This window comes from Hippocampus zosterae, chromosome 1 (assembly GCF_025434085.1).
Source record: "Hippocampus zosterae strain Florida chromosome 1, ASM2543408v3, whole genome shotgun sequence".
NCBI lineage: Eukaryota > Metazoa > Chordata > Actinopteri > Syngnathiformes > Syngnathidae > Hippocampus > Hippocampus zosterae.
Genome location: NC_067451.1, coordinates 37,716,579 through 37,743,062, shown reverse-complemented (window position 1 = coordinate 37,743,062; position 26,484 = coordinate 37,716,579). Strand labels below are relative to the sequence as shown.

The 26,484-nt window shown below is 41.6% G+C and overlaps 1 protein-coding gene across 6 annotated transcripts; it reads right to left on the bottom strand.

Moving 5' to 3' along the window:
- Positions 1–152: 152 nt before the first annotated feature.
- On the bottom strand, positions 153–23,102 carry LOC127596802 (protein MGARP-like). 6 transcript variants are annotated; one of them, XM_052059680.1, is made up of 8 exons: positions 22,910–23,102; positions 20,884–20,984; positions 16,996–17,101; positions 15,571–15,588; positions 9,899–10,153; positions 4,565–5,595; positions 3,895–3,941; positions 153–2,340 (listed from the first exon to the last, which is right to left on the bottom strand). In XM_052059680.1, the coding sequence occupies exons 1-7, from the start codon at positions 22,983–22,985 to the stop codon at positions 3,906–3,908; spliced, it is 1,623 nt and encodes a 540-aa protein (XP_051915640.1). In that variant the 5' UTR covers positions 22,986–23,102; the 3' UTR covers positions 153–2,340; positions 3,895–3,905. The 6 variants fall into 6 exon arrangements, with proteins under 6 accessions (XP_051915640.1, XP_051915660.1, XP_051915671.1 ...); XM_052059700.1 differs by lacking the exon at positions 3,895–3,941; XM_052059690.1 differs by lacking the exons at positions 153–2,340; positions 3,895–3,941 and adding an exon at positions 3,948–4,171.
- Positions 23,103–26,484: the final 3,382 nt, after the last annotated feature.

Sequence of the window (26,484 nt, the reverse complement as noted above, 5' to 3'; positions counted from 1 at the left end):
TACTCATTCTAACTTGGGTCTGTGTTAAAAAATAATCTTGGATCAGGTGGTCAGTTTTGCTTGGACAAAAAAAAAACTATTAAATGAAGAACATAAAAAAACCACACCAAAAACATCTTTTTAATCTCAAAATAAAAGTTCTAACAACAGAATCTTGTTACCCCCAAACCCAATTTATTCTGCAAGAAAGGGGAGAATCACAGATCACATTGTCTTGCCTGTAACACCATAAACAGAAACGTTAAGTGTATATTATCAATATGTACACAAACACTGCAGGTCAAAATGCTAATCTCTGAACTTTCACAAATACGGGAAAATAACACAAGACAAGTGCTTAAATAAGTAGACATTTTTGAAACCTGGAGACTAATAGAGCTGTGGCTTCTGAGTGAATGCTTTGCACCTCAGGCAATCAACACAGACATATCAGTTTGGCGTCAAGCCTTGATATCATACAACACAAGTGTCGAACTCAAGGCCAGGGGGCAAGTCCCAGCCCACCACATCATTTTATGTGGCTCACTAAAGCCAGTAAACTCTGTTCCTTGGTCAACGTTTTTTGTTTTTGTTTTTGCTGTACAAAAATTGCCTTCCCATCACCACCACTTTAACCAGTTTTACAATCATTTATTAAAACCAAATCCCTTTTAAAAATAGCTTTGAAAATAGTATTTATCGTAATGACATTAGCTTGCCACGATTTTCCATCACTGATGATCTTCAAGGGCGGCCCGGTGACCTCACAGTGAAGAGGTACCGCGTTCAATTACAGCTCCGGCCTCCCCATGCCTGCATGGGTTTTCTCCGGGTACTCCAGTTTCCTCCCACATTCCAAAAACATGCACGGCAGGCTGTGAGGGTGCGACCCTTGTGAGGATAAAGTGGATTGGTAAATGGATGGATGGATGATGATCTTCAGGTCAACTAGTTAAACACATCCATACGATTTCTTTGGCTTTCGTGGTCCTAATGACTCTCTGACAGAAACCCTGAACTACCACGTGGCACATGACCAAAATGGCTTTGACAAACATCAACACATTTTCAAGGAGCATGATGCTTATATAATTCTCCTTTGTGGCATTAACTATCAGAGTGAGTAAAAGCTCAAATTACCTTTCCTTATCAATCTTAATTTGCTAAGGCAGTAAAACCGACAGAAAGAGCAGTTATAAAAATGTTAAGATATACAGTATTCATTAAATAACAATGTCCCCATTGTTGACATCTACCACATGTGGAATACAACACTATATTGGTATTAAAAAAGAAAAGGAAAACATTTGAGACTACAAAACACGTCAACAGTGTTGTATGTGGTACAGATGTGGGTATCGCGGCTTAATGTTGTGTTTGTTAAAAAGGTGTCAAGTACAGTATCAGGAAGTGTCTTGGGCTATTGTGTTCCTTTGATTTCCCTCATTCGCTGCAGAATGATAGCGCAGGTGTCCAGTTCCAAACAAAGAGAAGGTAAAAACCTGAGTTTGGAGATGGGAATGTTTGGTACAGTTGACCAAGAACACTGTAGATTCCCATCACATGTAGCTGGGTATTGATGAGGACAATGCAATGAATTATGAACATATTCAAATGGAGCGATCATGAAGTAGTAAACGCTAACAGTAGGTGTGTGAGAATGGGAGCGAGGGTCGGGTTTGGAATGGGGGATGTAACGACTCTGAAAAGATTTTCTTTTAGATTTGACTCAATGACATACAAAGTGTTGTGCACACATGGAGTGTACACGCTAGTGTTGCAATTCGGATACCCTGGCATGGTCACGGATGGATTTTTTTTCTTAAACCAAAAACTGCCTAGGAAACCTGGGCATGCGACTCGAAAGCAAACTCCTTCAGCATAGTCTGCTTTGAAGGGTGCATTCTCCAGGCTGCCTGTTTCTGCACTTTTCACAGATGCTCAACAGGATTCAGATCAGAGCTTTAACAACAGTCCAAATTTGCATCAGTGGCTATTCTTGGGTGTTTGTGGCAGCGAATTTTGGGTGAATGAGTTGACTCGCCAAAAAGCTCCAGTTTATTTTCCCCATTTGTCCAAAAGACATTCTCCTAGAAGGGCTCGGATTTGTCAGTTGATATTTTGACACATTTTCTATTTCAATTACCATTGTGGATTTTTCTTTCTTTAAAAGGTGACCAAGAATTCTGCCTGTGCGCATTTGAAAAATTGAATAATCACTATTGCATAGACTGTATTCTTCACATTGGTAAGATGGTCGACCCTTTTATATCACATTTATGTATTTGTTAAAGATAAAAGATGGAACAGGGAAATTCCTCTTCTTCTGCTACACAGGAAACATCACTCCAGAACAGTTTTCTGTGATGAAGGACTGGAAGGTATTTATTATTAATGTCCCAAGTGCATCAACTTTAGTTCAATTTTCAATTCAATTACATCATGGGCACAACATAGAAAGTACCGTATTTTCACGACTATAAGGCGCCATTAAAAGTCTTAAATTTTCTCCAAAATGGACAGGACGCCTTATGGTGCGGAGCGTCTTCTGTATGCGCTGAGTTCCAAAATCTGACTGACAGCCGACACGCTGAGAAAAGGCGGAAGTGACTTGACAGGCATGCGGCAAAGAAGTCGGCCAATCAGGGAAGGGTGGGCGTGTATATATACATATATGGAGAGGGAGAGCGAGAGAGAGGGAGAGAGAGAGAGAGGCATGCTGGGGAGCAGTCCGCCAATGGGTGAAGGGTGGGCGTGTAAGTGGACGCTAAAGGGACGCCGCAAGCAGGTACCAACACCTGTATAGAGTGTGGCAATGTGCATTGTTGCAAAACAACTCCGGTTTTGGTTTCTAAGAACCCCCTAAAATAAATTCGACAAAGAGACACGCCTACGAAGCTCAGTTCAAACTTCAAGCCATCGGTTATGCTTTTGGCATGCGTGCCCATCTCACAGCAGCGGTGAAAAACCAAGTCAAGCAAATGAACTCTGAGCTTGCCGTTACTCCCGGAGGCTTGACTAAACAACTCCAACCGTTGGACATCGGCATCAACCGGGCGTTCAAAGTAAAGTTGCGAACAGCATGGGAACAATGGATGATCGATGGCAAACACAACTTTACAAAGAGTGAGAGGCAGCGCTGGGCGAGTTACGCCACAATTTGCAAATGGATTGTGGCTGATTGGACGAACGTGTCTGCTTGCACTGTTGTTCGAGTTTTTGGCAAAGCCGCATCATTTCTGTGGAGCCGCATGGCAATGAGAGTGACTGACAACGAGAGGGAACGCGGCGTTTTTGATGGATTATGGTACTTGCACAATTGTTCAATTCTTTCTACACACACACGCGTGCTGCCACCATGTTTCGCTCTGTTCTTTACTTTCAAATGTGGGAAAGCTTCACACGAGAGAAATGTTGACTTTACTGTTGCTGCTCCTTCTTTCCGCTCGGCAATGCGTAGCAACTCACACTAGCATGTGATGCGTTCAATGACAACTGTGATGTGCAGTCCTCTGCTTCGGATACAGAGGATGAGGACTTTGATGGATTTCTGGGTGATGATTGATCAAAAAACGTGAGAACATTGCACGATGGCTAAATAAAATACACCCGAACTCAGTTCTGCTTTCGTTGCCTTTTTAAAAATGTGTTTTAGCTTGTATCTGTATGTCTTGGCATGCTACGGTATGCTTCAAGCCAACATGTTAGCGTGCGCGCATGCATGCTGTATGTTTAAGCTGGCGTATGTTTTACCACTGTAAAACTGCGGCCATTAATACAGTGCGGTTTGTCTATGTGTAAAATACAGAAATGTCACCCATTAATGAGACTGCGCCCAACCGTACGGTGCGTCGAATAGTCGTGAAAATACGGTATCCTATTCTTTCATGATAGAAACATTTCGAAGTGCAGTACCTTTGATGAATTTACTGCATTTCGATCCTAAGAAGATGTCGTTTATCCTGAACAGCAGAATTTGAAAATCAGTCTTTGTTTCCATTAACCTCAATAAGACCAAATGTGCAAGTGTCACATAAGTACAAAATGACTGGCACACACATCATCATTACAGCAACGAGAGTAGAAAGCTTAATCTGAGTGGCTGGTACTTCTCATCACTTGTTAGATCTGTGGGATTTGAATTTTTCTGCCCAGTGATCCAGACGAGCCTTTAGGAGGTCAAACAACAACGCTGAATAAGACAATCATTCACATTAGTTAATGGCAGAAGTTTACAACTGGGTTAAGGTCAGAACTCTGTCAACCTTCCATTGCACACTGCGGTGCAAGCAAATCATCATGTAACTGATGATGGCGCTCTCCTTGACATTAACCTCAATGCTAGACATGCGCAATTGAACAAAAAGTCCCAGGGAGCTGAAATACTAAAAGTAAAGATGAAATTGGAGGCCAAGTCAAACCACCTTAAGTGCTTGAATACTTTTGATCGTTTATCGTATTGAATAGAAGGACTTTGACATGCTCCCCAACAAAATCATAACTACCGGTACTATTTTCCGAAAAAATTTAAACATACTGCATTGAATCTTAATCTGAGTGATCAATGCAATACAAAATGTTGTACCTCATCTTCCTGTGCTGGGATGATTCTTCCACTCATTGGTGCCACTCCGAGTACTTTGGCAGACTTTTCTGCCTTAACAGTTCCTTCCAAAACCACAATTATGTACTCTCGCTTGGGATCTTTTTCTCGAGCCTCCATCATCGAGGTAACCAAGTCGACATTTGGTTCTTCTCCTGGAGGAACCCCTGCCACTGCTGCTTCAACTTTAAGTGGCAACGTCTTCTCCTCAACTAGAGGTGACACCTGAAATATTGTGGGGGGTGCCTGGACCACTGATGCAGTCTCTTCAGGTGCTGGGGGAGAATCCACGAGGGGCAAAGCTTCTTCCACCACCGGTGCAACCTGAACAATGTATGGGGCCTCTTCAACCACTTGGGCAAGGACAGCTGGGGATGGGACATTTTCAGTTGCTGGGACACACGCAACAGGTGCCAAGGCTTCTTCAGTCACTGGTATATCCTCCACCAGTATTGGATCCTCCTCAAGAGCCTGTATCATTAAGACAAGAGTTGGGGTCTCCTCAAACACTGGTGCAGCCCCCACAAACACAGAGGGCTCCTCAGCTGAGACAGGTGTGAGCACTTCCTCAAGCACCACTGACGACTCAGCTACTGCTGGTGCAACCTCAACTTGTGCTGAGGACTCTTCAACAGCCAACGTGAAGTCCTGTGGTGTTATGGACCACTCAGCTGCTTGTGCGACTTGCAAATCTATTGGAGCCTCCGTCACTGCTGGCGCAAGCTCAAACAGTTGTGGAACCTCCGGAGGTGGCAGCATGTTCTCGACCAATGATGAATGCTCTCCCGGGGTTTGGACCTGCTCTACCACTGGTACAGCCTCTATTTGTGCCGCAGCTTTTTCGACTCCCAATACGGCCTCGACTGGTGATGGGGCTGCCTCCTCATTCAGCATTGCTGGTTTTGCCTCAACGAATGCCATTACTTCTGGGGGCAGAGGTACATCATTGACTGCTGCTTCATCAACAATTCCAGCGCATACCATTTCTTCCTCTACTTCATCTGTCAGCACCACTGCAAAATAAAATCCAGCCATCTCGCCGTCAATGATGCTTGAGTTTTACATACAGCACGATATTGTTAGCGAAGGGGAGCAAACATCATATGATTTTAATTGGTTGCTGAAACCTTCAATGTACCTAACATTTAACTTTGCGTTCGAAATTTTGACCATAGTTACCTCTGACACAATACCATCATAAAAACATCCATTTGGACAAATTAAAGAAAGAAGTAATCCTTAATGGGATAGCAGCTTTATTTCATGGCTCTATCACTTAAAAATAACTGTTCACAGTGCTCATGGTGCAGCTTATTTGCAAAAAATAAATATGATCACATATTGAATAATTATAAATTGCACACAACATTGACATTTAATTCAGAAAAAAATAGTTGCACTAATTACATGAATTATAATGACAAGTAAATAAACCCAAGTCTAATGAATAAAACACGATTTAAAAAAATATTTCTCATTACACTGGTATCTTCCTATGAATACCTACAAATTAAATCACAAAATAATATTTAATTCAGTAAACAGATTAACTGAATATCCGTGTATGTCATTTATCTTGCAAAGTCAAAGTAGGCCAATGTTTGCATTTTGTGTGATCACATTTATTTCACTCACAACTGCAGCGAAGCTTACCCCCTCCTTCTTTATGTCATGCTATATGTAGGATTTCAAACCATTAGCGCTCATTATCATTCAACGTTATCACTTTTGTAGTGTCTGTTTTATATTAATACTGTGTTAAAGCATGTTAATAACTCATAGCTGATAGAGAAAAAAAACGGGCATACGGTTGTCAAACAGAGAAATTAATATGTCAAACAAATGTGGAACCCAGAAGCTAATTGTATATTAACGAAGCGTGCTAGCTACCAACTTTTGATCTCTTCTAATAGGTTTCATTCGAACAAAACACTCAATGCGTTTCTATATCATTTCATCACCGGCTTGACCTACGCAGCAAAGAGAGTACTGAAGTGCGTGTGCATAGGGGTATCTGTTTCATGTTAAACGGTGTAGGTTTAAAGGTAAAGAATACAAACCTTGCACATTCCAATGTAGCGAGCGGGAAATGAGTATGGTTGTCATCGCTACACAAGGTGGTCGCCCTTAGATGGTCGTTGTTAAGGTAAGCAGAACATAGCAAAGCAAGTTGGCCACCCTTAGATAGGCTAAGATACCCGTTATTTGTCCCACACTGGAGAAATTTACAGCCTCCAGCTGCATAAGACAAACAGAACTTGACAAAGCAAGTTAACCGCCCCGAAACGGTCATTGTTAAGATTAGCAACAAAAAAACGGCCGTTGTCTCCTCAGGAAAGATCATTACGAGGTAGCCACGCATACAGATATGGTGAAAGCCACAAGCAATCATACAAAGGCCCAGTAGGGGCCCCTATTATATTTTTATAAACAGAACAACTGTGATACTATTATAATCCACAAACTAAGTAATTATAGATACCATTAAAATCTAGCTAACAAAGAAAGCCACAGCCAACCAGATTTACACAAAGCAGTATGACACCATTAAGTTAAGAAACGATCTTAGAAACTAACCAATGAAATGAGGGGGGTTGCCCTCATATCGCTGTAAAAAACTGTGTGTATTCCGGGGAGTTTTCTGAATTTTCCGATGTGCACATCTGTACCTCTCCGGGTTTGATTGAATAAACTCATTTGTGACCAGCCTGCACCTCGGCCTCTGGACTTTGGACTTCAAACGATCTCGGCTTCAAGCTCTTAGAAACGTCTGGTGTGTCCCCTGATCTGCGGCTCGACTAAGAAACCGTTCATTTTTCGCTTCTTTTGTGTCGGCCCACCGGATCCTTCAGCTGACGCCCGGGAAGAGACGGAACGCCACGGCGCGCCCCTGGTCCCCGGGAGAAGGCGTGGGGTCTGGCTCCGGGCCGACACATCACTTTACAAAATCTGAATTTTACTCCATCGAGGACGAACGATTCACAAATTAAACCCACTTCAAAAAATACAAGACACACGGTGCATCCACAATGTATTCACAGCACTTCACTTAGACTACATAATCACCGGTAAAGTGAATTCAGAAATTCGTTCCTAAATAAATTTGAAATGATTAATTAGATTTGAATGTTTCATTTGAACGTGGAAAAATAAAAAAGCAACCATCGGGCAAAAATAGAATCGGAGCACCTAACACCACTTTTCTATGCTCAAAAAGGAGTGGGAAGATGTATAGACTTGTGTAGACACGTTTAAAGATAATTGCTGAAAACATGCAAAAAGAAAACACCAAGGAAAACAACAAAAAGATGAACTATTACTCAGTTGTGGAGACATAGCGGCAATCTATGTGTCACCATTTCAATTTTCCTGATTGTTTTTTACGGCCAATGCACTTTGATGTCTGGAATGAGTCGCCCATTTAGTATATTTAGTGGAATCAGCAGTGATCCAGCACAACTGCGACATGCAGTGAAGTGGCGAGCGGCGTGGGAGCAATGGCGAACACAGCTTTATCAAGACTGGGAGTTACGGCACAATTTGTGAATGGATTCGGATGCTTGGGCTTAATAGTGTGCTTACACTGTTCAAGCTTGCAGCTGTTCATTTCGGACACTGAAAATTAGGACTTTGATGGATTTGAGGACGAGGATTGAAAAAAAAAAATCCTAAATTCATTGTTAAACACTTCAGTAAAGTACAGTGAAACTCCTTTACAACGAAATCATGTTTGCACAAGAAATTTTTCACAACAAGGGGTTTTTTCACTGTAGCAAATTTGATCTCGGATGTAAACACACACACACAAACGTATGTGTACACCAGTGGCAATTGCTCTCGGACTGCAAGGGAAGCTCAGCTTCCCCTAAAATGTCAAAATGTCAAAGAATAAGTGATGAAATATATGAATGTAAATTTCATTGTGTGTACATGTCATTTACTAAATATGCACTACAACATGCTCAACTTTTGTTCCAAATCAGCTTCTTCTTACTGGTTAAGACGCGACTCACTTCTCCTTCATTCCCGCAGCTTCGCTGTGCTTTAAACGGTGGACGCTGAGCGTCTACTGCGTCCGGACATTGAGCGTCTCGAGAGTTCAGGGTAGGTTGTCGCCATGTGTTGAACGGAGACGAGTCATTGGATACAAACCGTTTTTTGTCCCGCCCACGGACGCTCGGCGTCTCTGGGACTGGGTACTGGACGCTCAGCTTTTCTGCATCAGATTGGATGATCTGTCTGAGCCTGTGTTCCAGTTTGATTGACATCAAAATGAGCCAGTCACCGATCTTTTCGTGTCGGCATCCGTGGGAGCACTTTCAATTCTCATTCTGTTCTAAATTGAACTGGAGATGACTTCTAATCATCTTAGCGACACTCTTTTTGTTGAAAACGATAAGCGACGAATTAATCTTTTATTACTGGTGGGTTTTATTGTAGTTGCTGTAGTTGTAGGCCACTCGTTAAGTTGCTGGAAAAGACGCCTTGTTGGTATGACAGGGTTACAAATAATTTTGTTGAAAAGGAACGCAAAGTAGAATTTGCGTTTATATAAACGGACACATTTTATGCTGTCGGCCAAAATTGAGCTTCCCCAACATGACAGACCAGCATCCGCCACTGGTATACACACACACACACAAACGAATGTGTAATCTGTTTAAAATTAACGATTACTTCATGGACTACTGCACATGTGTAAACCAGTGTGGTGGTTGCTGTTGCCGTTTCCGAACGAAGCGGTAGAGGTCGTTGGTGGATTAGACTTTGTTGTAGGGAATCTCGTCGCGAGGCAAGAGCAATGAAAAAGATTTCGTATTTCGTTATATGGGGGGTAGGAGAGTGGAAATAGTGTTAATGCATGAAGATTTTTCACAATAGGGGGTATTTTCGCCCATGTAGGGTTTCGTTGTAGAGGAGTTTCACTGTACAACCAAACTCAGTTTTGTTCCTGCTACCTTTTTAGAAACATACTCTAGCGTGCATGCATGCTACTGTATTTTTTTAAGCTAGCGTACGTTTTACCATGCATCTTATGTAAGTGTTAACTAAGGAAATAGTACTCGAAACTAAAATGCATAACACCTTTTAATACGGCATGCTGTATGGTCGTGAAAATACCATGAGAAAATGAAAAGTGAAGTGCTGTGAATACTCTCCGTATGTATTTGTATCTTTTTCAGAACAATACAACCTTTTAGCAGCAATTAACCCTAATTTAGACTGACTATGTGTGAATATGCGTCACCTTTGCAAATGTGAAGAGAACTCAGGCCTCAGAGGTAGCTGTGATCTCCTTATGAGAGGAAGTCATACCATTGCTTTTGGGGTCCTCCACGGCAACTTGTTGCGGGACGTCATGGGCAGCCTCCTCAACAACTTTAGCCACTTGGACTACTTCATCTGCAATGACCTCCACTTGCTGTGCAGCTGCTGCAACCTCTTGTGCAATCTCAGCAACACCCTCAGCACCCTCAACGACAATTTGCGCAACTTCATCCACTACAGTCTCTGCCTCGTTGTCAGCTGCTGCGACTTCACTGGCTTCTTCTACTTGTTCCTCTTCATCCCCTACAATACAAAAGCAAGGCTATTATACTTGGTAGAATACTCATTTGACTGCTGAACACATTTCTAGCGTATCACTTGCTATGCACACTGCACCCTATCAGCGAAAGAGCCTCACTGAAAGAAAGGTGGTGGCTAGTTTAATCCATGAATCTGGACATGCAGGTTTCAAAAACTGCCTGTAAAAAATGAATAAAGCTAATTACATGCTGAATACTGTTTTAAAAACGAATATGATAGACATTTGGAAGGCAAAAATTTGGGGGGGGGGTTCGGGGGGGGGGAGCGCCTTGTTCAATCCAACTTTTCATGTCCTGTCAAAATTCAATATTTGAAGGGACACCAGCCCTTACTGTCACCGGTGGCTCTAAAAAGTTTTACCAGGTGTGGCAGGATGTTCAGTTGGGGGGCAGAGGTTATACCCCCCCCCCCCTCCGCCTCCCAACACCCACACGCCCGACTGCGTGCAGGTGTGTGCGCACATGCGCACGCGTACACACACAAACACACACAAACACACACACACACACACACACACACACACACACACACACACACGATGAAGATGCCCTTGCCACCCTGTCAAAACGCCTATGCTTACGCTAAAGGTAAATCAGTTGGGTAATAATATCGAGGACAATCAGATTCGTGAAAACTAATTGAAACTTATAACATTTGTCAATTTTGGATGGCACAGCCAAATGTGAAGGCATGATATTTGTTTTAAAGTTAAACTTAACATTAAGAAAACAATGGTTTGACCTGAAATTGAGGAAAACAGTAATTTTCTTTCTTCATTAAAATGACTATAGTTGCATGCTATCGTAAATAAATGGTGTGTCATACATGCGGGAATGTCCATCTGAAACAATGAAAAGTTGAATTAAAGAGCTTAAGTTTGTTTGTATCAATTTCCTCAAATCCAAAATACTTTCCAAATTTAAGCATAACTTCTCTGAAAACAGATTCCACAATAACAAGCATCACATGCAAACAGAAGGGAGGCAAGTCAAGGAAGGAAAAGAAAAGGAAACTATTGTGGATGATAAATTAGATGACAATGGGGAGAAGGTGAATCTCGTTTCTTACCATCCAATTACCAAGCTATCAGGATCTCTGCAAGTGATTTAGGTTAGTGAGGAGAACATTGAACAGCAGCGCTGGTACGATGCTAAGTGAAAATCCCCCTAACACGTAATCATGAATGCAAAACACAAAACTGTGCTCCAGAAACCAATTAACTCCATGAAGCACAAAATAAATTACTAATGATGGATCTACTGTAGGCATATTGATGGCAAACAACCCCAATTAGAGTGTTTTTTGTTTTATTATCCATCCATCCATTTTCTGATCCATTTTATCCTCCCATTTGGGGGGCCAGGGTGCTGGAGCCTTTTCGGGCAGTAGTCGGGGGACACCTTGAACCGGTTGCCAGCCAATCGCAGGGCACACAGAGACGAACAACCATCCGCGCTCGCACTCACACTTGGTGGCAATTTATAATGTTCAATCAGCCTGCCATGCATGTTTTTGGAATGTGGGAGGAAACCGGAGTACCCGGAGAAAACCCATCCAGGCCCGGGGAGACCCAACTTTACACAGGAAGGCTGGAGCCAGCATTTGTTTTATCATAAAAATCCAAGTTGCAATTTCCATATTTTATCCCCTTCAATTATAGAAAGTGCTAAGGACAATGAAAATATTTAAAACAAGTTCTGCCTTCATTCTACGTTTCCTTTTTGGGATTAGCTTTTTTGGCTGTGTCAAATTACAATTTGACACAGGCAACATCATTTGCCTGCATTGCACTACTAACTTTCTACATTCGTTGGCAAGACAGGCGATAAGGATTCTAGAGACTGCTGCATTGGTGTACGTACAGTAATCCCTCGCTATAACGCGGTTCACCTTCTGCGGCTTCGCTGGTTCACAATTTTTTTTTAGTGCAGTTTTTTTTTTTTTTTAAACAGTGAATTGTGTTCTGCGTCCTGATTAGCTAAGGGACTGACCAATATGAACAGTCTCCGCACCTCGTCTCTGTACAGCTTGCCACACTTACCTTTGCAAGTTTTTGGTCTTTGGTTTCATTGTATCAGTGGCGGATGCTGGTCTGTCAAGGAGGGGAAGCTCAATTTCGGCCTACATCATAAAATGTGTCCGTTAATTTATACGTGAATTCTACTCTATGTTCCTTTTCAAGAAAATGAAAAGGATCCCTTCACCATAAGATCGGTGATTGGCTCATTTCGCTGTCAATCAAAAAGAGATTCAGCCTCAGACAGATCATCCAATCATCATGCAGAAAAGCTGAGCTTCCGGGCCAGCCCATAGCCCATAAACGCCCACTATCCATAGACACCCAGAGACGCTCAGCGTCCAATGGGCGGGACTAAACCAGCATTTATCCAATCACTCGTCTCGTTTCAATGCATTGGGACAACCTACACTTAACTCTCTAGACGCCCAGCATTCGCGTGTTCGACTCTCAGCGTCCACACAGTTTAAAGCACAGTGAAACTGCGGGAATGAATAAGAAGAGAGTGGTGTCGTAACCAGTAATATGACGCTGATTCGGAACTAAAGTTGAGTGCGTTGGAGCGCATATTTAGTCAATGACTATTGTACCTACACACATTTATTTGATCACTTACTTTTTGACATTTTAGGGGAAGCCGAGCTTCCCTTGCAGTCTTAAAGTAATTGCCTCTGCATTGTATACATAGTTAAGTGTTGTATAGTAACTGTAAAAAAATAAAGCTGACGATCAAGTACCAAGTACAACTTTGTCAAATGTGCTGTATGCCCATACAGCACATTTTTATTTTTTAAATCCTACTTCACGAATTTCACTTATTACAGGTTCTTTTTGGAACGTAACCCACGCGATAAACGAGGGATTACTGTAGTTCATTCTGCCAGTGCAACCTTATTGTTATTTATTTATTTTAAAGGGGTGGGAGGCAGATGAAAAGTGTGGGTGCACCAACATTTCCTCCGATGTGGCTTCTTGAATACTACTTGCAACATTAATAACAATACAGCAACAAAAATGATGCAGTCATCATCATAGTAATAATAATAAGAAGAAACAGAACAGTCTTGATTTATAGAGGGCTTTTTAGATTTGCTACAACCTGAACAATCTAGTTAAAGCGAAATAACAATGAATAAAGTTAATTTGAGTTGCAAATGGCACTAATTGAAATTGTTTCTCCATTTTCTGCTAAAATGCAATCTATTAATTTTTGATACCACTTTTCCTTTTTAGCACTGGACCATAATTCATCTGACTTCAAGCAAAAGGCGGTGAATAACCTGGACTGGTCGTCAGCTAACCACGTGATAAATAGACAAAAAAGCGTTCACATTAACACCTAATGACAATTTAGAGACTTTGATGAACTACAATGCTTGTTTTTAGAATGTGGGTGAATGCCAGAGTACCTGGAGAAAACCCATGCGAAATTCACGAGGCAGGGCCCAAGCTGGATTCATACCCCCAACCGTGCATATCGCCACTGTCCTGTGGAGAAAAAAAAACTGTCCATTTTTGTCATAATTATTATTTTTTAACTGTTAAAAGGGATGTCCGAAATATAAACACTCCACTATTGTTAAGAAAAAAATGTAAATGACAAATGGTCATTGTTGTTTTTAAAAGGCCAGTGGCGATATGCAAACACTCCACAGAAAGAGTTGGGATACTGGGCTTTAAATGACCTCGCGCCACCTTATCTCTCTGAGCTCATCCGTCCCTACACACCTGCCCGGCGGCTCAGGTCTGTGGACCAGACATTATTAGAAGTACCAAGAACCAAACGGAAGCTCAGAGGGGATCGAGCCTTTTCCGTTGCTGGTCCTTCTCTCTGGAATTACCTCCCACTGAATTTTCGGCAAGCCCCCTCACAGCCCATTTTTAAAACCCGCCTCAAAACTCACTTGTATTCTTTGGCATTTGACTCAGCACGAGTCAGATTTGATCTTAGTTTTACTGTTTGGTGCCCACTACCATCTTTGTTACCGATTATTGCTTTATTGTTATATTTACGTTAGTTGCTCCATGTACAGCACTTTGTATGCAGCAATGGCTGTTTGAAAGTGCTCTAGAAATACAGTTGAGTTGAGTTGGGCTTGTACTACATCCTTATTGCACAATTCGAATGGCAGCTAAATGTCAAATTTCCCATCAGGTGTTTGGTCCATAAATTGGCCAAAACATTTTCTGGTTCTTTAGAAGTAGCGTTAAATTACAGTCATGCTGTTAATATTCTGACATGAGACCAAGACAACACCTAACAAATGAGCAACAGGAACTCATCAAGCTTCAAATAGCATGTCCTCAGAGCTAACATGGCCACTGCGTTTAAAGAGCGTCATCAGTAGGTTGCAACAGATATACAGAGACTGGACGAGTCACAGAAAGGTGAATGGTCGATTCATGGATCAAACACATTCGTGGATTTTGACGTTTGGCTACTTAGAGAATTTCAAGGTGTGCAAACAGTTGGACAGTTGGACACAAGAATTAGAGAAGGTACAATTTTGATCACCAGTAGAAGCATTTTAGGTTCATTTGGAAATTTCATCCAAAAGCACCAAAATCCCGTACTCTTTGAGAGTAGTGCATAATTGCGGCACATATCTTTTAAACTAATCCAAATGTGACCAATGTCAAAGCAGCCATTGCATCTTTCAGGTTTTCTTCGTGCCAATTGGACATCCCTAATCTAAACAACCCATTTTAGGGAGGCGCAAACTGGTGTTTGTAACAATTGGCAATGTTGTTCGAAGTGGCTACTTGTGATTTAAAGTCCATATGTGGTCCTTTAATATTGCCCAAAACTGAAAAAAGTCATGTCTGATGCGCTTGAGGATAGAGGAAAAGAGATTTCCTTTTCAGATCCAAAGAGTCCAGTTTAAGGTTGAATATCCGTTGACAGGCAGGAATAGACCTTAGCATTACAATTACATTGAAAAAGGGGAAGAAAAAAACAGAAGGGTTACAGGAAGTAGGGTTAGTTCTGTGGGCTTAGTTCTGTCAAGTCCTTCTGATAGATGTGTTGAGGAAATGATGGCAATACGAAACGTTTTCAATACAGCACCGATAATGTACCAACCAAACACTTCAGTGGAAAAAAAAACAAAAATAGTGCAGAGGAAAGATTACACGCTAAGTTAAGCTTGGAGGGTAATCACAAGAGGAGGTTTCTTCAATAAACGTGATCAAAAATCTCATTCACAAGACAGGTAACGTGAAGGACGGCTTTTCATTCCCACTGTTTAAAAGAAAAATATACAGAAAATTACAGGGACTTGGACAAGACCCAAAATTTCTGTGAGACACGATGCGAGCATTCACGTCAAGTTATCAAGCAATGATTAATAAATGAACACGAATCATATTCAAATCAACTTACCATCTTCAACATCCTGGCCTGCAAACAACAGAGACAAAATGTCCATGTTATCATTTGGAAAATGGCAAACATACAGTGATCTACACAATGTTTTTATAAAATATTGAAAAACAAAAGCCAGAGACTTTTACTGGATGTAAGTATTGAAGAATACACATAAGTTATGGATTTTCTTTCCTACTGCAAAATGTCCTGGACAATTTCATTTCGTCGATTTTTTGAAAGGTCTCCTAAAATAACCTAGGCCAGGCGACAAAAAGGAGAGTCAGAAGTGCAAGTACAGTTTACAAATGGACAAAATTCTTGGGACCCCTTTGTTATTAAAAGAAAAGTAAGACTTAAGGAAAGAACATGAAGATCAAGGATGTGCCAAAGCAATCATTTTATTACACAGGGCGTTGGCCTGGGCACAAAAACAGTGAATAAGTACAGACAGGCCAATTCACTTCCTGTCCAAGTCGCTGCCACAAACTAATTTAGTCGATCTCACTGGCCTTTAACTCAGCTTGAGGGTTGACTTTTACCGTTTAGTCTTCTGTGGTCTTTTTTTCCATTTGTTTCTGGCTTTTTTATTGGATTTGTGCCCAGTACTTTGCTCAACCGTGTTGTATTTAACCGTTTCGCAGACTTCGGTTACGACAGTGAACAGCTTATCATGTTATCATGTTACAGGGTGCATGAAAGTGCTCAATAAATAAAATTGAATTAGAACACAGGATAGGTACCAAAAATATTCTTTTAAGAGATGCCTTCATGACCAGTGAATCGCACATATTTGCGTAAACCAGGGGTGCCCATTACGTCGATCGTGATCGACCAATAGATCAAGCACTGGTCCCAAGTCGATCCGAGGGGTGTAGAAGGAAAAAAAAAACATTTACCGGGTATATCTTTGTGCAGGTTGGTAATATAGTTTTTGTGTTAATGCACACTGCACCCTAATCTTTCAATCAGTCTCACTTTCACAAAAAGTATTTAAAAAATAAAATCAAATTAAGCAGGTCCTTTTTAACCTATGGTGACGTGTGACTGCGTCACCGGAAGTTGTTAGCGCTCAGCAGTTGCAGCTTGTGATCAGAGTTGTTGCGCCATTTCTTTTATCATTGTCATTATTCTCATTCAGAGTTTGTTTTGTACAATTCACCGAGGGGACGGGCAAAGAATGGGAATCTGGAGGGCCGAGAGAAGCATTTTAAAATGGTACGCGTGAGCTACGATCATTAACAGGCTGCCCAAGTGTGTCGCATGCCTCAGCGTCAGGCTATTGCTCATCATGGCGTGCATGCATGCATATGCGTGCGTGTGCGGTAACGGGTCGATCGTGGCAGGTTGGTTGATTGAAAAGTAGATCTTCGGTCCAAAAGGTTTGCGCACCCCTGGCGTAGACACTGTACAACTCATGGTGGGATACAAGTAGGTACTTACTCTTAGGAGGCCATGGTTTAGGCGTCCATTCTTTCTTGGGTCTAGCATTAATTTCAGAAATGCGATCATTGAATCTGGCATTGTCAGTGGACACAGTGTTGAAAGCCTGAAGAGAGAAATTTCACAGTCTTAGAACAATAACAATTTGACAAGTTGTGGATTGTACTATCACATTAACACGGCTCATGCATGGAGGGTTTCCTTTTACATTTAGAGCTGTCACATAGGAATCATCTTTATTTGCCACGTATATAAAAACACACAAGGAATTTGTCTGCACCGTTAACAACCCGACCAAGTACTGTAACATTAAAAATAATAATGACCAATAGAAGGAGACAGATAGTGAAGTCCGGTGGTTTACTGCTTCGTGCCATGAGTTTTTTTAGATGGTAGGGAAAGGCAAAAGGCAGCACAAAAGAATAAAACAAAGGGGAGAGGATCAGAGCAGAAAGCGAACACCCCCGGTGAGAGCCAAAGCAGAAAGTCAGCATTTATTTATTTCTCTTTGCGATCTGGGCTGATTGGAACGTGATATGTATTAAAAACTAATCATCATTTAACCCTTGGGTCCTTCAAATGAAAAAAAACCGAAGTTACGCATTTTACAATTTTTGTAATGATGTATTTTGTGTTATACAAACATTCTTTTTTTTTTCAAACACTCAAAATATTCAGAGGCATCTGTGCTATCCATACATATATAGATTTTATTAGTTCTTTGGGATTTTTTTTTCTTTATTTTTTGCAAAAGGAAAAAAAAATTGTGTCTGGAGGTCCCAACCAAGCCCTACGAACAATCCCGACCGGACGTGTTCATGTAAAATGCATTGGTTTGAAGCCTCCTGCAAAAAGGCAAACTCATTTGCGATCCTCTGGCGCCACCTAAAAGTTGCACAATTGGAATGACCTCAACCCAACAATGTGGCATGCATACGTCTGTCCAAGCGAAAACAAAGCGATTGACGTAAAAATCGTGTGAAATGCATGTTTACACATTAGTTTTACGATACATTCAAGAATATGAATTATAATGGGTCTCTACGATGCAAAATATGTATATCGTGTTTTTCCAAATGCCTTTGCCTTTGATTCAAAGACATAATTTTACATTTATCGCAAGCGGTGGACTACGAGGGTTAAGGTGATGTATTGTGTATACAGTAGTATGTATGTATGTTGGATGGTTGGATTTGTTTTCTAACATTGCTAAGTGAAAAAGCATGGCTTCAAGGAAGTGTTCCGAACCAACGCAGATTTATGGGCTGGATATGTGGACGGAGTGAGATAAGGAGCTGATCTGTAAAAAGCACAGTTTCCATCTATCTAATTGACAAATGCTCGCCATGTAAACAGAGAAGTGAGCTTTTGCCTCTTCCACCTGTTGTTGCAGCGAAACATACATCCATCCATCCATTTTGTAATCCCCTGATCCTCACAAGGGTCGTGGGGCGCGCTAGAGCCTATATCCCAGCTGTCTTTGGGCAGTTGGCTACAAATACACATGCTCGTTGTGTATTTGTAGCCAACTTCGTCGTGTTGACAGCAGGCTAATATAGGTACATAAAGCATGTGTTGCCTTCATTAAAAGGCTTTTTATTTTTTGCGGCTCCAGACACTTCTTGCTTGGCTCTCGACAAAGGCGGACGCTTTTGCTTTCTGCTCCTGCTCCCCCCCCCTTCCCAGCTCGCCACTCAGGCCATGTGCTGTCTTTGTCTGACTTTTCCTAGCCTCCTGTCATATTTTCATCCTAAAAACAAACGTGGAATTGGTTGGCTGGTCTCTCGAAGCAATCGACAAAATTTTCTCGACGAGAAGACATTTGCTGCCGGGTACACCCTAGATCCATGGAGGAAGCGGAGAAAAGTGTGCCTGTCAACACTGTACGTTGAGGATGTGGATGACATCTACATTATCGGCCTTCTGGTAGCAGGTATGCTGCTGTTTGGTGTAATTCAACCGACGGGAGCGGCTCTATTGGAAGTGAAGAGGCTGCCGGTCTAAGGATGGCATAACGCCTATGTCTAACACTCAGACTCAGACTGTGCTCAACCACAAACTGTTGCGGTTTTGGAGCGTCAGTGTAGGATGGACAACAACTTGGAGAAACTGGAACCCGTGCTCAAATATTGACAGAAATCACGGATTTGGCTGATCGACGCCACTAAAGAGACATAAGCCACAGACTCTTAGGCTGTCTGAAATTCTTGGGCAGCCTGCTACCAAAACAACATCTGCTATCTCGACCTTCCCCTGATGAAAGTATGCACGAAAGCTAGTCCCCCACCATCACCCCCTTCTTCATACACTCCCTTGTATCAACGTCTTCATTGTTTATGTCTTGTGACCTGTTGTAACTGTCATATGCTTGTGCAGGGGTTTTTTGCCGAACTCAATTCATCCTCAAAATGAGGATAGTTCAAGCGTGGGGTTTTTTTCTCCCCCTCTCCCTCCCTTGCGGTTTCTTTCTGACTTCCGGGATGAGTGAACACTGGCGCTTTTGGCTGCCGCTGCTCAACCCGTATTGTTTTGTGTTTTTTGTTATTGTAAAGTGTCCCTGGGTGTCTTGAAAGGCGCTTATAAATAACATGCATTATTATTATTTTTATTATTATATTTGTTTTTTGTTTATTTTGGTCCAACAATGCTCAACAGTTGGGGTTGGCGACCCCTGCGCTAACCGGTACAGCCCAACACTATGTAGTAATTCACTTTTTTTTCATGTTGGCAATGAAATTAATCTATTCAAAACTGATCATTTCATGAGAACGATATTTGTATGAAGTGTACCTTATTTGCCGCCATGGAGGTGCGATGATGGAGGCTATGTTTGTTGAGTTCGCAGCAAAACCGCAACATGTTCAGCAAGCAGTAGTAGCCAGCCAAAACTAGTTGCTAAACTTGCTATCACTTGCCGTGGCTACGTCTCGCTTCGCCTCGACCTGCCGACTCCCCAGATTCAGGTGACATAAGCAGTCCCTTGAAGCTTTTATGAGACGTCGCCGCCATTCACTTATCGGAAAAACCTAAGACATGCTATTCATTGTGTTGTGATGAGGCTCAAAATAAACGCTGTTATGCTTGTATAGTTTGAAGGCATATCAAGCATACCATGAGGACATTGCTTGTTTGTTTATTTTTGTTAGTAGCTAATTACTACATTTGTTTTTTCTTAGTTTGTTCTTTGTCAACACAATAGTATTTATTTGCATTTACCCACCTCAATATTTATTAGTTTTCATGAGATTTAATATTGAACCATATGTTTGTTTAGTACGGTGATAATGTATTGTGATTCACTGCTCTGTACAGTCGAACCTCGTTTCAAAGTACCCCTTTACAACGTTTACTACCCCTATAACGTTTACATTTCAAAGTCCCGAATGCACGATATTCATTTGCCTTTTGCGAACAAAAAACACCTTTACAACAACCATGGGAAACCAACTGCCGCCGCAACCTTGCGTATGAACAACATGTACAGCACGGGATCAAGCTTATTTGATGAAATTATTTATTGCATTCAATTTGCTGCAGATGACAAATGACAATGCAATATTCGATAAAGTGACATGAATACATGATAGTGGAAAAAGTCACACGATAAAATGTTCTCTTTCGTCTTTGCGATATCCTGCATATCGTTATATCGCACAGCCCAAACTATCTACAAGTATTTTTGCTAATTTTCAACCATTTTAGCTAATGTGCCCCATTATTTATTTCATGATTTTAATATCCGGCCATATTAAGGTTGTGTTCAGAGATTTCCGGAACAAAATATGGACAATTCAAAAGGCTGTATTCGTCCCTAGATGCCACTGTATGTTTGATCGTAAATAATAAATTCAAAATGAAAATAGAGAACAGGGGAACCCGACAACTCACATATGATACAGCACCAACTAAAGCTCCACCACACAGCACAGTGTAAAGAATGTTTTCACCAGACCCGCCAGGTGTTGATGACATTTGCCTCTGTTGCAAACCTGGAAAAACAAAAGCCCCCAAAAAATCTAATTAAATAAACAATTACACAAAACTGCATCATCTGCTAAGCTAACAGAAGACCGTTTATCCACCAGTCACATAATAGGCTAAATGCAAATCTTGTTAACGGCGACAAATCAGACTAAGAAAGTGACCTTGCAACAGTCACAAATGGTAGTGGTTGAAGAGTATAGCAACATGGTCCAGATTATGTAACTACAGTACCTTGTATGTGACAGAAATGGCTACAACATCATTTTTCTTTATTATTGACTTGAAATCTTTGATAAATTCATGATAGCAAAACAAAAAATCCTATTAAACCTTACACATACCTGTCAAATTTTTGGAGCGCCAAACTGTAAAAACTACCAAAAAATACTTATAAAGAGCAAAAAAATCCTTATAACATCCCAAAGCATTTTATATGTCAAAATAACAGCAGAAATTTTTTCAATTATATTTATTGTAAATCTCCATAATACAATGTCTGGTTAATGTCTAATCGTCATTCTACTGAGTAGCATTACTGTGTTCAGAGTTGTATTCCTGCGTTACTTTTTTCACCCAGTCCAAATCATTCAAAAAAAAATTGAAATTTTCAGAATCCGTATGATTTGTGCGAAACGGCCATATACGCAAGATTCACCAATCCGTATGAACTATGGCTAAACCGTATGAGTTCACAGGTATGTGTACAACGAACAAAAAAGCATGATCGATACAAAACATGCACCTGTCAAAATGAGCTTTCCTATTTTGATTAGTTTATCGTGCAATAAATAAATTCATCAAATTAGCATTATCGTTCCGTATAACAGCCTTACTGAACACGAGACAATCGACCGTGCATACCTTCCTGAATGCTTACATAATTTAAGAATGACCAAATATCCGGTATTCTCATTGGCATGTTGTGAACTGGCCTTATTTTAATAAAAGCTAACAGAAAAAGCAATTGAACATAATTTTTTTTTTTTGTAGCCGATGTAAACAAGTGATTAAACGTCTTTCAGCGCGTATTAGTTTTTGACCCAAGCAGGAACTCAAATTAGGTTTAAGTAACTTTGGGGCTTCAGATATACAGAACTCTGATGCATTCTATCAATTTGTCAACGGTCACATAACACGTGTCCCACAGTAGCAACCATTTCTTGCATACTGTGGTGAAAGTCACACACACAAACATACAGAAATCATACCTGATCGTTTAAATGAACTCTTTCAACCACGCCAAAGACACATATGATTGAAAACGACGTGACGTGGTTCGACCTGCGGAGGGCACGTGGGAATCCGTGCAGGTAGCTGGTCAGGCGGCCGCGACGCGGTGACCCCCCGCCCCCTCTTCCCATTCATCCTCCCCCTTATTACATGTTATGTCTTGTGACTTGTTGTAACTGTCATATGCTTATTTGTGTGCTAGGGTCTTTTTTTATCCTGGACTTAAATGATCCTCAGAAGAGGATAGTTCGAGTGTGTTTTTCCCTCTCCCTGCCCAGCGTTTTCCTTTATGAATTCTGATTGTAATTTCCCCAATGCGGGACAAATAAAGGATATCTTAATCTTAAAATGTAACAGATTGTACCTTGTTCGAGACTAGACAGAAAGCAAGAATAATTATGCTCGTTAAACGTCTTGGTTTCCCAATGCATTTTCCTAAACGTTTATGCACATTTGTATAGAATGAGTCACCATCACGACGCGAATAGAAATTCTAAAATAACCTTCACGTTTCAACGTGGGACTTGACATCGCTGCAATGAGTGCAGGACTCATCTGGAACAACGTGTACTATTTCCCTGATGACACTCGTGGTCTCGTTGAAAAAGCAACGCAACCGATCCATGGCATTGTCTCGCGTTAAAAAGTAAAATTAAGCGATGACAATATAAAAAGGGCTTTGTTGTTTGAATGGGCTCACCATCGCGAAGCAGTTTGAAGGTTGTTCTCTTGGCTAAAGGTCCACACCTTCGCCAGGCCACTCTACAGGCAAACATCTCTGTTGCGTGAGGCGAAAGAACGTGAGCTTAGCAAGCGCAGAACAGCCAACCCGGGTTTGATTCACTATACTGTACTGTACTGGGAAACGTGAGGGGGTCGAAGAACCTGTTTTAGTTTTCTTCTTTGGATAAAGAGTTGGACCATAAGATTAAATGTTCTTTGTCGCCACCTGTCGTAGCGGAGGGTACTGTACTTCTGTCTCGTACCGTACTCAATATGGCATTGATTGCATATTAAAATGCTATATTTGCCTGTCATAAATTAACTTCGTTTTTCTGACTACTCGTAATTTGATTTGTATTTTTGGAATTAGCTCCCGGCACGGTGGTTAAATAGGTTTACTTTATTGACTGTTGTGAACAGGAACTAATAGGCTGCATTCGTTAATATACAGTACTGTACCAACAAGTGTTTTTCTTGAGCATGACGGGGCCGAGGTGTCAAATCCAGGTCTAGAAAGAAAAAATCCTGCCTCAATTTGGCTTTAGGCATAGGTACCAACGGGTTGAGTTGAAGTACCTGCAGCTAAACTCCGCCAGTGTTTTTTTTTCTTTCTGAACCTGGATTTACCACCTCCCGGTGTGTGCGCGTGCGTGTGTGCGCGCGCGCGCATGTGTGTGTGTGTGTGTGTGTGTGCGTGCGTGTGTGTGTGTGTGTGTGTGCGTGCGTGTGTGTGTGCGTGTGTGCGCGTGTGTGCGTGTGTGTGCGTGTGTGTGTGTGCGTGTGTGCGTGTGTGTGTGTGCGTGTGTGTGTGCGCGCGTGTGTGCGTGTGTGTGTGCGTGTGTGCGCGCGTGTGTGTGTGTGTGTGTGCGTGTGTGTGTGTGTGCGTGTGTGTGCGTGCGTGTGTGTGTGTGTGCGTGCGTGTGTGCGTTTTCGTATTTTTTCATCCATCAATTATCTGAACCGCTTTATCGTCACAGGGCTGTTGGCAGGCTGGGCCTATCCCAGCTGTCTTGGAGGAGTAGGCGGGGGACACCCCGCCTGGTTGTCAGCCAATTAAAGGGCACAAATGGAAAAACAACCATTCACAGTCACAATCACTAATACAATCACAGTTCGGTACAAAAAAAAGAGTGTTCAATTACCCTACCATGCATGCTTTTAGGACGGGCGAAGAAACCGGAGTCCCCAGAGAAACCCAACACAGGCACAGGTAGAACATGCAAACTCCACATTGGAAGGCCAAAGCAGGATTGGAACCCACAACTTCTGTACTGTAAGGGGTACATGCTAATCAGTCATCCACCGTGCCACTACATTGAAAATAAATAATATCAATTAAAAAAAAATCAATAAAAATAAAAAAGGTGCAAGTTATGTAAAGCAGGAAGTGTTGGGGGCTCATGTGATATTTGCTCAAAGATTGGCTGGCAACCATAATTTGCAAAGCATCATATTCTGGTTTTATTTACCTGTGTACATACATCTACTGATGCCTAGTCTGGACACATCATCAGTGATGTTCCTGGATTCACTGGACGTTTCGGGTCTTTCAACTATCAGACGCCCTCCTCCAGGTGACCCAGCCGGGGTTGATCAAGTCCCGGCTTGTGTCCAGACAGCTAGCTAGCTACCATGACTCCATGGATCTCCTCTTTTGAGCCACAGCCATCTTGAGGCTCTTTCTGCCGCTTCAGTGGTATTGCGGATGGCTCTCCTTTTCCTCTCTCCATCGATGCCTAAACTACAGTAGGCTCTGGCCAAGGAACGGGCTGCAAATCCTCTGCAACCAACCTCCACAGGGAAACACCTTGCTCTCCAACCAGCCAGCTGGCAGTCGCTGACCAGTCCTGCGTACTTGGAGAGCTTCCTCTCAAAGGCTTCTTCCAAGCGATCTTCCCACGGCACTGTCAGCTCCAGCAGTACTGCTTGTTTGGTGGACTCCGATACGAGGACAATGTCAGGTCGTAGGGTGGTAACTGCAATATGGCTGGGGAACTTCAGCTTTTTTTCAAGATCCACCAACAACTGCCAGTCTCTTGCAGATGTCAGGATGCCTGCAGATGATGTATACATGTTGAACTGAATTATGCATTTATTGAGAAACGGGCGTATGCTTCACTGATTATCTTTTGTAATTTTTGATGGCAGGGAAGCAACTGGTGTGATCAAGCTCTATTTTTGCATGGATGCGACTTTTAAAATATATTCTAAAATCTAGAGTACCCACTGAAGGGCCTTCACATTCTGACGGGGGCATGTATACACCTATTTGAGAACCATTAAATCAATAAAACAATGAATACCTAAATTTAATATTTATGATAGCCCCCCAGAAAAAAACAATTTGGTTTAAACAATGATTTCATGATTTTACCATATCATAAGATAAGATAAGATAAGATAAGATAAGATAAGATAAGATAAGATAAGATAAGATAAGATAAGATAACATATCCTTTATTCGTCCCACACTGGGGAAATTTACAGCCTCCAGCAGCAAGAATGTATGTAGAAAGAAGAAAGGAGAAAGAGAAAAAAAAAACAACAAACATCTTTCAATTAAATACAATATGAACACAATGGATAAATCGCAGTACTATTTACAATTTTCCTTCACATCATTTAATTATTATTATTATTATGATTGTTATTTTTTATTCATCAGCCTGACAGCAGTCGGTAGGAACGAGCGTCGGTATCACTCTTCTTGCAGCGCGGGTGTAACAGTCTCTGGCTGAAGGAGCTACCAAGTGCTGTCAGGGCGGGCTGGAGGGGGTGGGAGGGACTGGCCATCATCTAACCATATGCGTTGCAACAAGTAAACATAAACAGTCAACAAGAACAACAGTGTTTTGAGGGTTTTTTTTTAATTGACAAAAATTCCTCATGGCTCTGTCAATCACTGTAGCGATGTGGCATTGTGCATCAAACTGTAGATCACGAGAGTTCAGGACAGCTTTTTTAGACTTCCCTCAGCAGTTCTGCCCTCTGTGAGTACTTCTTTTAGGTCACACCCAGTGTAGTGATTGTTTTCAGCAGTTGGAAAAATTGATTCTCACAGTTGTTGCTGGCTATTCAAATGAAATGCTGTGACAAAAAAAAAAAACAACATAAGCTCTGAAGAACAGCATCAAATGCCCAAGTGTTGAGCACAAAGACTTTCAATATGTATGCAAAGGTTTAACAGGCTATTGATGGTTCCCATTTTTAACAATTTTACATTGACTTTTTATGTTTTACAGATGGGTCGACTTGTAGACACTCAGGACAAGTAGAGAGATCAGAATTAATCTTGCTTTTTTTAGGTGGAAAAACTAAGCCTCTCCAATTTTTAACTGCATTCTCGTGCAATGGAAGACTGTTTGTATCTGTTGTGTTTCGGTTTGTGACCAACAGGTGGCACTGTGGGGCTTTACCCTGCAGCTGCACACCTGATGGTCGTTAGATAATTAGCGGCTTTAAAAGTCCTCCCTGCCCGAACACTCAGTGTCGGGTCCTTGTTTGTTTGTGGCTGTTGGTATGCTACTGTCATGTTTGTTTCAGTCATGTTTT

What these genes read in the sequence shown, in the direction of transcription:
- LOC127596802 (XM_052059680.1), bottom strand. Translation starts at nt 22,985, where the DNA reads ATGTTTGCCTGTAGAGTGGCCTGGCGAAGGTGTGGACCTTTAGCCAAG. An exon ending in GGAGGACCCCAAAAGCAATG is followed by an intron (nt 5,596 to 9,898) that starts GTATGACTTCCT and finishes TTTATTTTGCAG; the next exon opens with TGGTGCTGACAGATGAAGTA. An exon ending in TCCCAGCACAGGAAGATGAG is followed by an intron (nt 3,942 to 4,564) that starts GTACAACATTTT and finishes TCTGCTGTTCAG; the next exon opens with GATAAACGACATCTTCTTAG.